Source organism: Pollicipes pollicipes, unplaced genomic scaffold, assembly GCF_011947565.3.
Source record: "Pollicipes pollicipes isolate AB1234 unplaced genomic scaffold, Ppol_2.1 Scaffold_1600;HRSCAF=1878_pilon_pilon_pilon, whole genome shotgun sequence".
NCBI classification, from domain to species: domain Eukaryota; kingdom Metazoa; phylum Arthropoda; class Thecostraca; order Pollicipedomorpha; family Pollicipedidae; genus Pollicipes; species Pollicipes pollicipes.
In genome coordinates this window covers 14,586,770-14,598,597 of record NW_023595962.1, presented here as the reverse complement: position 1 = coordinate 14,598,597, position 11,828 = coordinate 14,586,770, and the positions used below count along the sequence as shown (strand labels likewise).

The window sequence follows — 11,828 nt, the reverse complement described above, 5'->3', positions numbered from 1 at the left end:
GGCGCTGAGCGAGCTGCCGCCGGCCGACTGGAGCCGACGCCCGTCTCAACCAGACGGCGGCGAGCCGGAGTCGCCGGCGCCGTGGGCCGGGCCGCGGCGCGCGCCAGCCGCCGCGCTGGAGCGGCCTGTGCGCGGCGGCGTTGCTGGAGCAGGCGTGCGACGGCGTCCTGAGCAGGCGGCGCCGCCTGCTGGCCGCCGGCCTGCTGCCGGCACTAGCGGCGGCGCACGCGGCTAGGGCCAGGCGACGCTGAGCTGATGGGCTGAGGCGCGGCTGGCCGGCCTCGTACCGTCGGCGCGCCAGTCCAGCAGGCCGGCTGGCCTGTGGGCCTGCTGGCCGCCTGGAGTCGCGAGCAAGACGTGCGCGTCTGCCTGCCCGCCTGGCGTGTGCTGCGCAACCTCACGCTGGCGGAGCGCCTGCTGGAGAGCCCGCCGGCCGCGCTACCCGCCGCCACCGCCGCTGCCGAGGGTCGCTGGGCGGCGCTGCGCGCGCGGCTGGCGGCGGCGCGGCGCCGGGTGGGCTTGGCGGCGGCGGCGCCGCGCTGCCGCCGCGCCAACTGCGGCCGCTGCCCGACGGCGTGCTGCTGCTACACCCGCAGAACGTGGCGGCCGAGGCCGCGTCGGACGCCGACGTGGTGTTTGTGCACGGCCTCCTGGGCGGGACGGAGCGCACGTGGCGCCAGCACGACGACGCGCGCCGCCCTGGCGCCGGTGGCGCCGTGCCGGTTGTCCGAGCGGCTCCTGCCGCCGCCGGCGGCCGCCCCGCCCAGCGCGCCCAGGCCGAGGCTCCCGCCCAAGGCTGAGGCTCCCGCGCCGCAGCCGTCCGACGCTCCGGGTGACTCGTCCGCCGAGCGCTACACGCAGTGCTGGCCGCGCGACTGGCTGCCAGCAGACCTGCTGCCGCTGCGCGCCCGCCTGCTGTCGGTGGACTACGATTCGGCCTGGAGCGAGTGGCGGCCGCGCTGTCCGGCGCGCCGTGGCCGCGCCTTGGCCGAGCGCGCCGACGAGCTGCGCCGCCAGCTGATCGCGGCCGGTCTCGGCGATCGGCCCATCGTGTGGGTCACGCACTCGATGGGCGGGCTGCTCGTAAAGCAGCTGCTGGCGACGGCGGCTGAGGAGGAGGAGGCAGCCGGCGGCGCCGCTGCGGAGGGGGACCCGCTGCTGGCGGCCACGCGTGGCGTGCTGTTCTTCGCGTGTCCGCACGCCGGCTCGTCGCTGGCGGCCGCGGCGCCGCCGCTGCGGCCGCTGCTGCGGCCGTCGGCCGAGTTGGACGCGCTGCGCCGCGACTCGCCGCAGCTGCTCCGGCTGCGCGAGGCGTTCGTGGCGCTGGCGGCGCGCCGCCGCTGGGCGGTGCTGAGCGTGGCCGAGACGCGCCGGCGCGGCTGCTCGGCCGCGAGGTGCTGTTCGTTGAGCCGGAGTCGGCGCACCGGCGTGGGCCGGCTCGTGCTGGCCGACGCCGACCACCTGGACGTCTGCAAGCCGCGCTCGCGGCAGAGCCAGGTGTATCAGATGGTGGTGGAGTTCGTGCGGGACAACTGCTGACCGCGGTCAGCAGGTGCACCGGCAGCTGCCGCCAACGGCCGGGTGGCGCGCGATGTGTCTGATGCCGGTCAGTTGGTGCGTGAACTCGGCAGTGGTCCGTTGCTGGGGTGCAGTGGATGCCAGTTGATGCCTGTTGATGCCAGCTGATGCTAGTTGACCAGTTATAGGCCAGCTGAGGTGTTGAAACGATGCGATGCAGCAGTGACCAGTTTATGTGGTAATGACAGCAGTTGACTGCTACAGTACGCTGCGTATGGCTTGCAGTTGCCAGTGCTGATATGTGATGCATAACATCTATGCGGACATTGGTGAGTTTTGTGTTGCTGGTCCGTGCAACTTAAGTTTCCCATGTGTTACCGGTGCTGCGCTGGTCAGATAGTCCGTTTGAAACTGGCGTGTGTGTGTGAAAAGTTCGTCATGTTATCCGTGTTGGGTTGGCCAGGCGTTTTACATGTTGACAATATGCAGAATATGTTTGCAACACTGCAGCGGGATCCAGAATCTCGCCTGTTTGCGTCCTGCTCACGTCCGCGTGTTTTTTTGTGGTTTCTAGTCAAGCGAACGCCATTTTCGTGGGAGATTCCTCTCTGTGTGAAGGAAGCTCAAAGATGCACGGATGAGGACTGAAGTGCCTTACAGCCTTTTAGCTTTGACCAATGCGCTTCGGTGTGCCACGGATTTCGTACGGGTCCCCTCAATGTTGAGTGATCGCTGGAAGGGTTTGTTGCGCGCAAATATGCCACGAAAACAAATGTGATTCTGCATTTTTTCTTTCTTTTTGTACACTTTGGGGTGAACCATGGCTGCGGTGTTTGGGAGTGCGTATCAGCGGCACGGGCGGAAGCTGCATCCGAAAGATGGCTTACTTTTACCGCTTAGCTTAATACCTTCGAGCGTTGCGTCGCCCAGGCGGTTTGCTGCTGCAAACTATCCCAGACCGCCTGTGGTAGCTTGAGCACCTGCCGGAACCGATGCTGTGCAAGAAACATAACCGGTTGGTTGACGTAAAAAGAGCACATTCCATGCGCTTATGCTCCCAATTCTAGCGCTTCTGGCGTGTCGTTTAATGTTTTGTGCTGGCGTGTGTAGCTGCCATTTCATATTATCTTTGCTATTGCATCGCCTATTGCATTACATTAGCTTTGGTGTAAGGTGCTGCGTGGCCTTGGAGGTTAGACACGTTTATGGCCCTGAATGGCATTGTTTCGTAAGTGGTTGGTACCATTTGTTTTCAGCATCCGTCGGCGGAGACGGGCATGTGGACTGGCATGTTATGACTAAAATGCTATTTTGCCTCTTTATTTTTCGAATTCGGATATTTCTGTTGATTCCTGTTTGCTGATTTCTGACCGATATGCAGATCAAGTCCCGCCAACGCTGCGGGCTTCCCGCATTGCACCATACCAGAAAGAAAGTGCTAATTGAAAAGTTGAGATATTCATAGAGTAATGTGGCTGGAAACCCCAACAAGATGCCTGCGGCTGATTGAGGTCAATAAAACACTAAAGGTTCGTGAAAGTTGTGAGATATGGTGCAATTATGCGTTACGCACCAAGTGCTAACTATCAAGGTGGGATGGAAATCAGTAATGAAGAGAAAAGGAACCTGACTGTTAAGCGGCATTTCATCTTTACCACGCTGCTGCCTGTTCCTGGTCCGCTGCTCCCCCTTTCCCGCCAGCGGAAAAAACAGGGAACATGAAGGAAGAGTGAAGTATTTCCCTTGTATGGTAGCGAAAAATTTGGTAGCGCCATTGACTCCAAGTTTGAAATCACAAGTTCGTTCGTGATAGTGGATCGGCGGTGGTAAGTACGCGTATGACTGTGGGTGGGAATTTCGGGTAATTCAGATTTTTGTATGGATTGAACCAATGCATGTCACTGAAGTTACATCAGCGTCAATCATTTTGTATCAGTCTCCGTTCGCCGCAGATGTCTTCAGTTTGTGTGCTGAGTATACGGCAGCAACTGCATCAAGATCGCTTTGCGGTGTTTTTCCCCTCCCCACCAAGATCTCATACATGTAGCCCTAGAGCTTTTATTGAGGAGGTCTTGTATATGGCTTTGGTCATATTCGTTACCACTCACTGCCGCCCTCCGCCCGCTGATCTTCAATCCACTGCCTTGTTTGGTTGAGGGAGCAACTGCTCCACAACTCTGGGCAACATTGATATTCCTCTGATGATGTATGAAAAATATACCAAACTCATGGTTTCCCCCCGTCTCCAGAGCTTCCGCCTCCACTGCAGGATGGCAGATTGCAACATTAGTGTGTCTGTCCGTGTGCGAGGGCTTATCAAACGTGAAATATCAGATGATCTCACAAAGCATTGGAAGACACATGAAGAGAAGTCTCTAGTGCAGATAGATCCTGCAACAGGAAGTGTGCTCTGTCAGCCATACATCTTTGATAAAGTTTATGATGAAGGCTGCACCAATGCTGATGTATACAGGTAAATCATCAGTTCTCCAGGGAAGACTGGTTGTCCTCAGTGTGCCAGCAGTAGCACTGTAATGAGTTTGGGCATCTTTTTTTGGTCTTAAAAGATTATATTTTAACCAAAGTACTGTTTTACTTGGAATTAAATGTTCAGTCAGATAAAATGTGTGTGTGGTATTGTATTGGGAATGTCTTGACAGTTCATATTTCATATGCCTAATTATCTATGTCGTGCTTGCATGTCGCTGTTCCAGATTTTGAAAAGGGCTATGTAAATTTCCTACTGTCTGGCTAGAAGCCTTCTCAGCAACATTACCAACTGTGCTCAATGCTGTTAATAGCAAAATATGTTGTATGCGGCTTAAGATTGATGACTGCTGGGAAATATGTACTTGAAATTGTTTAACTTTGGATTAAAAAATGTATGGGCTTACACAACTGAACAACATAATACCACATGAGACCAGCACCTCATTTAAAAACTTGCCCATCCACTGTGTTGTAATCCCAATTTCTACAATGGTTAGCCACAATGTCTTGCCTAATTGCTCGACAATTGCTTGCAATTGCCACAACGTCTTGATCACGTGATGTCCAGAGTCACGTGACATGTTACCGTGATGGGCGATCGTTCACCATTAGTGACTCCCCACTGCCACAGGCACAGTGGAGGAGATGGTCTACTCGGCCATGGCCGGCTTCAACACCACCATATTCGCCTATGGGCAGACCTCCTCTGGTGAGCATGTCGCGCTTCGCCTTCGCCTGCCTTCGCCATGTCGCTTCGGTTAGATTGGTCTTGCCTGTGACTGGACAGATTGGTCCTTATCTTTGATTGTTAGATTGGTTCCCACCTGTGATTGGTCATATTGGTCTCCACCTGTGATGGATGGTCGTCAGATCTTTGCTTCTGGCCCTCCCCGTGCCCCCGCCGGACCCCTGCGCTGCCCCCGTGTTGCTCCGTTCGCTCCTCTGCGCCGGCGTCTGCCCGCCCTGCCACCTCCACGCCCCCACCCCGCACACCCCTGCTCCATCTGATCACCGTGCCCTCCCCACCAGGCAAGACGCACACCATGCTGGGCCACGAGCAAGACCAGGGCACCATCCCGCGCGTGGTGCACCAGATGTTCGACTGCGTCGAGCAGACGCCCGACCGCGAGTACCTCATCCGCGTCAGCTACATGGAGATCTACAAGGAGGTGCGTGGCCGCCCAGCTGCCGCACCACGGCTGGGGAGCGGCTGACCACGGCGCTGCTGAAGTCAGCAGCGTCATCACTGTGGTTGGTGCAGGGTGCTGAGGCTGAGCCTGAGATATGGCGGAATTTTGAGTAAAGAGCGGTACGTGTTCTCGTCGTTAAGTTCTGCTCGTCTCGGGAAGCCCCGGGCATGTGGTTTGAAGCCTAGACTCGTTGTTTGGGCCGCGCGACCTGCGGTCGTGGCCGCCTGTGGAATCTGTTCCGCCACCTGGTGGACAGGCACCTCTTGTAGCTTTGTTTTGTGTCTTGCTGACAGGTGGTAGCCGATCTCCTGGCGGAGGGTGCTGGAACACCAAAGGGGCTGCGCATCCACGAGGATCCGCAGGGACAGGTAACAGGGATGGGGAGGTCCGCAGGGCCAGGTGACGGGGACGGAGAGGTCCGCAGGGACAGGTGACGGGACGGGGGGGAGGTCCGCAGGGACAGGTGACGGGACGGGACGAGGGACAGGTGACAGGTAACAGGGACGGGGAGGTCCGCAGGGACAGGTGACGGGGACGGATAGGTCCGCAGGGACAGGTGACGGGACAGGGAGGTCCGCAGGGCCAGGTGACGGGGACGGGAGGTCCGCAGGGACAGGTGACGGGGACGGGGAGGTCCGCAGGGACAGGCGACAGGGACGAGGAGGTCCGCAAGGACAGGGACGGGGAGGTCCGCAGGGACGGGATGCCTTCCGGTGGAACCGGATCCGGTTGGGTGTGGTGGGCTGCTCTGGTGCGGGGGGTGGGGAGCGGGATGGACGCTGAGGATACCGACGTCTCCTGCGTTGAGGGCGTTGTTTGACCAATCATGACGAGGGATAGAAAGTGACAGCGTCACAAAAAGCTTTTCCCACGTCTTTGCTGCACGTTTTGCCAGGTCATGTAAAATGCATGACTTGATCTTCAGCTTTTCCAATCCAAACCAGAGGCCGGCCAGCAAACAGTCCAGTTGCACATGAAAGTCTGGAGTTGAGTAGCCGCAATACCGCGTGAAAACTCGTTCATTCGAATGATCTCCCATGCGTGCCGGGGCGCGGCCAAACAAAGCATCACCTCTCCACTTCCACACCTCACACCGACTCGTCGCTACCGCCGCGCCGCCACTCGCCGTGCCCCCCCCCCCCCCCCCTCTCCCCTGCATCAGGTGCACGACTCGTCACTGCTGCCGCTGGCCGTGACCGCCCCCCCCCCTCCCCCTCCCCCGTGCGTCAGGTGTACGTGTCGGAGCTGCGGGAGCTGTGCGTCAACACGCCAGAGATGCTGCTGGGACTGATGGGGCGTGGCGAGACGGCGCGCCATTTCGGCGTCACCAACATGAACGACCGCAGCTCGCGCAGCCACACCATCTTCCGCATCATCATCGAGTCCAGAGTCAGGTGGGTGGCCGTCGTCGAGACTAGAGCCAGGTGGGGCGACGTCTTGGAGATCTGGGCTGCTGCGGGGAGGGGACATCGTCGAGATATCGTAGTAATGGCCGAGGTGTAGCGCGCCGGCTGCCACGTGGGGGCACAGGCTCAAATTCACGACAGTCGGACTCCGCCGCCGGTCAGCCCCCGGAGGCTGGCGATCGGCTGGCTTGCCTCTTAACACTGGCCGTCTTTTGTTCACATTCCCTGCTACGATATGGTGCCACGTGCTTTTGGCAGTCGTCGTTGGCGGCATTCTCCCACTCCGCGTCCCCTTGCCAGCGTATGCTGACCCTGCCCGGGGGGCGCACGCGCTCGACCGCTGGTGTCCGGCAGCGGGGCAGCCTGCCCTGACGCCGCTGCCGTCTGTGTGTGGGCCAGGGATGAGGAGGGTGAGGAGGGCGCTGTGGTCGTCTCGCACCTGAACCTGGTGGACCTGGCCGGCTCGGAGCGCGCCGGCAGACAGGCGCCACTGGCGAGAGGTGAGACGTCGGGTCACTGGGGGTCACCCGGGTCACAGGAGGTCATCTGGGTCACCGGAGGTCTCCCGGATCACTGCAAGGTCATTTGGGTCACTGGAGGTCGCCCGGGTCACTGCAAGGTCATTTGGGTCACTGGAAGGCCATTTGGGTCACTGGAAGGCCATTTGGGTCACTGGAAGGCCATTTGGGTCACTGGAAGGTCGTTTGGATCACCGGAAGGTCATTTGCACCACTGGAAGGTCATTTGGGTTACTGGGAGGTCATTTGGGTCGCTGGAAGGTCATTTGGGTCACTGGAAAGTCACCCGGATCACTGGACATCAGCCTGGTCGCTGGAGGCGACCGCTGATTCCATATCACTATCACCGAACTGTGACATGTCACAACACCCAGGTGATTGGAGCTCACCGATGGCCAGTAAAGGTCACCCGGGGCATTGCGGCGCTGGAGACCACAAACGATCATCGAGGGTTTGGGAATGCCACACAAGTCAACATAGGTTAAAGGCGGTCACCAGATATCACCCAGATCTTGGGAAGCAGGCGGGAGTGGGACTGTGGACAGTGTTCACTACGATCTGTTGCGGCGGCTGGATAGTATTCGTGCTTGCAGTCTTACGGGCGGGTTGAGACGAGGTTGATTTTACGTGCTTATTTTTGCCCTGCTTTATTTTCCGTTCAAGATTGAATTTCCGTGCTTATTTTGTCATTGAAACCTGACATCAAACCAAACCAAGCCCGCACCATCACACCTAGACCGACGCGCAAGAGTCTGAAAAAAGGACGGAATGCACGTTTACGTGGACTCACCTGGTCACCCTGCACTGCTGGCACGAAGCCGTACTCTCGAGCCGCCTGATGTTCTGTGCAGTGCGCCGTACTGACCCGGGCTCCTGGGCGGCCCGAGTCCCCACTTCACGTTCTGACGCGCGCCCTTGCGCGGGCCGCCGACGGCGCCGCCAGGTTCCGGGAGGGCTGCTCCATCAACTCGTCGCTGTTCGAGCTCGGCAACGTCATCAGCAAGCTGAGCGAGGGCGCGCCCTTCATCAACTACCGCAACAGCAAGCTCACCCGCATCCTGCAGACGTCGCTCGGGGGCAACGCCAAGGTGCGGTGTTGGCCTCGGCGTGTGGAGAGGCGGGTGGCGTGGGCGAGGGGGGGGGGGGGGAGGTGGGGGGGGGAGGGGAGGGGGATCGGGTGGACAGGATTCTTTTCTCCGCAATGGCCGCCCTTCCTGCCAGGGCGAGAGGTGTCCGACGCCCTACAGCGGCAGAGGCATGGTACGTGCGTCTTAAGGCCCCAAAGACGACGACGGCGTGGGGAAGGGAGGGAGGGGAGGGGGGTCTGTGATGACTACGGCGGGGCGTGGGAAGGAGAGGAATGGATGCAGCGCTGAGCCCTGCAAATTCGTGGATACCTCAGACGGCAGACGTCCAGAAACGGGCATCTGTCTGTCGGCGCTAGGGATTTCTAGCGACGCTTGGGGTGTTACAATATGTCACTAGGAAGGGAGGTGGTGGGAAGGGAAGGGAGTGTTAAGGGTCGGATGGGGGAGACCGTACTTCAGAAGCTACAGATCGCCACCGGCGGCTGAGCGGCGTGAGCGGAGGTGCACCTGCGATCCACTGCTGACAGGTCCTGTTCCTGGCTGTGTCGCTGGCTGGGGCTGCACTCGTTGGTCGGGTCGTCTGCGTGTGCTGGCGTGCGACCTACTGTTGCTCTTCGTCCCGGTGTCTGCCGGATGCACTGGCGGTGGGGGCGGGGGGGGGGGGGGCAGTGATGACGTCCATTGTCCCGTTTATTTGTTACGTGGAGTTCACCCAGTGTGCGCCGCCTGGCCCACTGAGTCTTCCGTATGCGTCTTTTTATATGCGCGCGTGTGTGTGCGTGCGTTTGTGCGTCATGTGTCAAAGGGTGCGCTGTTGCGTACTGCTTCACGGCCTTTGTGTGTACCGTCTTACGTGCTCTTCCTCCTCTGATGTCCTCATCAGGTGCCTCTCCTGCCGCCATTTATGTTCCGTCCTCTCTACTTCCCTCTTTTCTGCCCTAACTGTACCACTCCATCCCCACCCTGTGTGCCTAACGTCTCTCCCAGTGTTGACATGCCCCATTTTTAGTTCTATACCGCCCGCCTTCGGCCCTTTTTCCACACTGTCTCCTGCGCCGCCGCCCTCTGCTTCCCCTCCCTCCCCCCCCCCCCCGGCGCGTGTGACGCGCCGCTACCGGCTGGTGACCTCTGACCTGGTCTGTGATCTTAGGCCTGACCCGTGACTTCTCTGATCTGACTCGTGACCCCTGATCTGACCCGTGACCCCTGATCTGACCCGTGACCCCTGATCTGACCCGTGACCTCTGATCTGACCCGTGACCTCTGATCTGACCCGTGACCTCTGATCTGACCCGTGACCTCTGACCTGCCAGACGGCCATCATCTGCACGGTGACGCCGGCGGCTGTGGAGGAGACCCACTCCACGCTACGGTTCGCCAGCCGCGCCAAGACCATCAAGAACAAGCCGCACATCAACGAGGTAGGTTCCGCGCCGAGCGGTGGGCGGCGGAGTGGGGGGAGGGGAGGTCGCTGGCTCTGTCGGACTAGGGCAGAACGGCGCGACCCAGATTTCCCCAACGCAGGGGCTGGGACGTGCTCAAATGTTAACTCTTAACTCTTTAACCCTTGGTTAACTCTTCGTTAACTCTTGAGTTAACTCTCAGGGAGGACGTCATTTAGTCTAAACAGGATTGGCCTGTGTGGTAGTTCGTGGAAAGACGTTAGTTATGACGCGTGCAGGTGTCATCGGCTCCGCGTGTCATCTGTCCCGCTGGGGCCGTCGCGCCGCAGGCAGTGACCGCTGCCCGGCTGGCAGTGGTGTGACGCCGGTCCGCCGCCAGGTGGTGTCCGACTCGGCGCACCTGAAGCGGCTGAAGCGCGAGATCCACGGACTGCGCGCGGAGCTGCAGCGCGAGAAGCAGACCAACCGCGCCACCGAGGTGGAGGAGATGCAGCAGGCGCTGGCCGAGCAGAGCAAGCGCAACACCCAGCTGCAGGACCGGTTGCGCCAGCTGGTCGAGCAGCTGGTGGTGAGCTCGGCGCCCAAGCAGCAGCTGCCAGCCAAGTGAGTCTGGGGGACGGGGAGGGGTCGAGCGCTGTAGTCCAGTCGCGGGGATGGCTGCTCGGGACTGCGACTGTGAAAAACTGCGTGTCTTTGTCTGGTGTCGACCGCAAGTGACCGTGGGCCGTCTCTGCCATTTCTCTGTAGCGCTCCATTGCGACGCACTAGCCTCTGCTCTATAGGCATCATCCCTGCTAGGGCCTGTGGCGGTGGTGGTACAGTGGTCAGGACGCGCGGCTCTGGACCTGTCTGCCTGGGGTTCGAACCCGGCCACGCCACCACCGCATCCCATATAACGCCTAATAAAGGCATCCGTGTCTAAATGGCTCTGGCAGTTGGTGGAACATAAAGCCCCAATAGAAGAAAACTCCCTCGATATAATAAATCCCTCGGATGGGAGTCCCTCGGAGCGCGCGCCGAAGCTGACGTTCATGCGGTGGACGTGCTGCCCCAGTGGGTGTGAGCACGAGGGTGCCTGTTTTGTACGCTGGCGCTGGCGCCGTCAGCCCGTGTGAAGGAGCGTCGGCCGTCGCCGAGGGGCCGCCGCTGTGCCTCCCGCCTGCCTCTCCCCCTCCCGCACACACACAGGGCTTACCAGAGTCAGGTGAACTGGTCGAGCTCCTAGTGCCGATGCACGGCGCACATAGACTGTAATTCTCGTTTTCACTGCCCGTTCTCACGTGCGAGGAAGGTCAGGATGACGAGACAGCGCCTGACCTGGGTGTTCGCACGCCCTGGGTGTGCGAGTCAGATCCAGATAGCTGTTGCCCCTGGGCGTCCCATGAACCGCCGGCCGCGGTGTGCGTAAGGAGCGTGTCACCCTGCGCCGATGCGATCACTCACGGAGCGCGTAGGGCCCGCCCTCCCCCCCCCCCCCCGGCGGGCGGCGCTCTGACCGGCCGCGGCCGCGCGTGCCTCCGCTAGGGCGCAGAAGAGCAAGCGGCGGATGACGTGGTGCGGCCGGCAGCGCGGCCGGCTGAGTCTGGCGCCGTTCCAGCTGCCGCCGCTGCTGCCACCTGTCGAGGAGCAGCCGAGGCTGCCCGACGACGATCAGCCGTTTGCGGTGAGGCAGGCGGGGCGTGGATGATGAATCGGATGGTGATAAATGAACCGGAAGTGAAAACGAAGAAGTGAACCGGAAATGTGACTTTGTCTGGCGGTGTATTTCAGAGATTAGTGGTGAAGGTTGATTGGTAATTATTGGTATGGTATTGGTTGATTGGTAAAGAGGTGCAGAACACGACCGTCACATTCCGACCTCCTCGGATGACCCTTCCATCAGCGGCCACACGCCTGCCGCCGTCGTGACTCCGCCCATCGCCGAAGGAGACGGCCGAGGCGCCGCCGCCGCCGGCCAGCCGCGTCACCTGCCGCAAGCGCCGCGCCACGAGCATGGACGCGGCGCCGCGGCCGCTGGCGGCCGACGCCGGCACGCAGACCAGCCCGCCGGGCCGCCACCGCCGCCGCCGCCTGATCGACAGGTAGGAGACGACACGCCGGCGGCCGGCGCTCGTGTTCCGCTGTGGCGGCGGACGGGGATTGTCAGACGAGGCACAGACCGGTCGCTAGTAAGGCGTGGTGAGCCTATGTGGGGAAGGACAGCAATCCGGCCGCG

The 11,828-nt window shown here is 60.6% G+C and overlaps 2 protein-coding genes across 2 annotated transcripts in view; both read left to right on the top strand.

The window, feature by feature from the left end:
* Window positions 1–312: 312 nt before the first annotated feature.
* On the top strand, window positions 313–1,643 carry LOC119107526 (protein SERAC1-like; the record flags this gene model as incomplete). The annotated part of the gene is made up of 4 exons (XM_037231034.1): window positions 313–432; window positions 817–1,107; window positions 1,294–1,313; window positions 1,395–1,643. Coding segments are annotated over 4 exons (576 nt in total), but the record flags the coding sequence as incomplete, so codon positions are not given.
* Window positions 1,644–1,822: 179 nt separating this feature from the next.
* LOC119107436 (centromere-associated protein E-like) overlaps window positions 1,823–11,828 on the top strand; it is an 11,238-nt gene continuing 1,232 nt past the window's right edge. Inside the window, 11 exon segments of the mRNA XM_037230912.1 lie at window positions 1,823–1,847; window positions 4,640–4,717; window positions 5,038–5,177; window positions 5,492–5,566; window positions 6,429–6,592; window positions 7,004–7,077; window positions 7,080–7,104; window positions 8,066–8,210; window positions 9,524–9,631; window positions 9,993–10,216; window positions 11,138–11,276. Of these exon segments, the coding sequence (XP_037086807.1) occupies window positions 1,823–1,847; window positions 4,640–4,717; window positions 5,038–5,177; window positions 5,492–5,566; window positions 6,429–6,592; window positions 7,004–7,077; window positions 7,080–7,104; window positions 8,066–8,210; window positions 9,524–9,631; window positions 9,993–10,216; window positions 11,138–11,276 (1,197 nt within the window).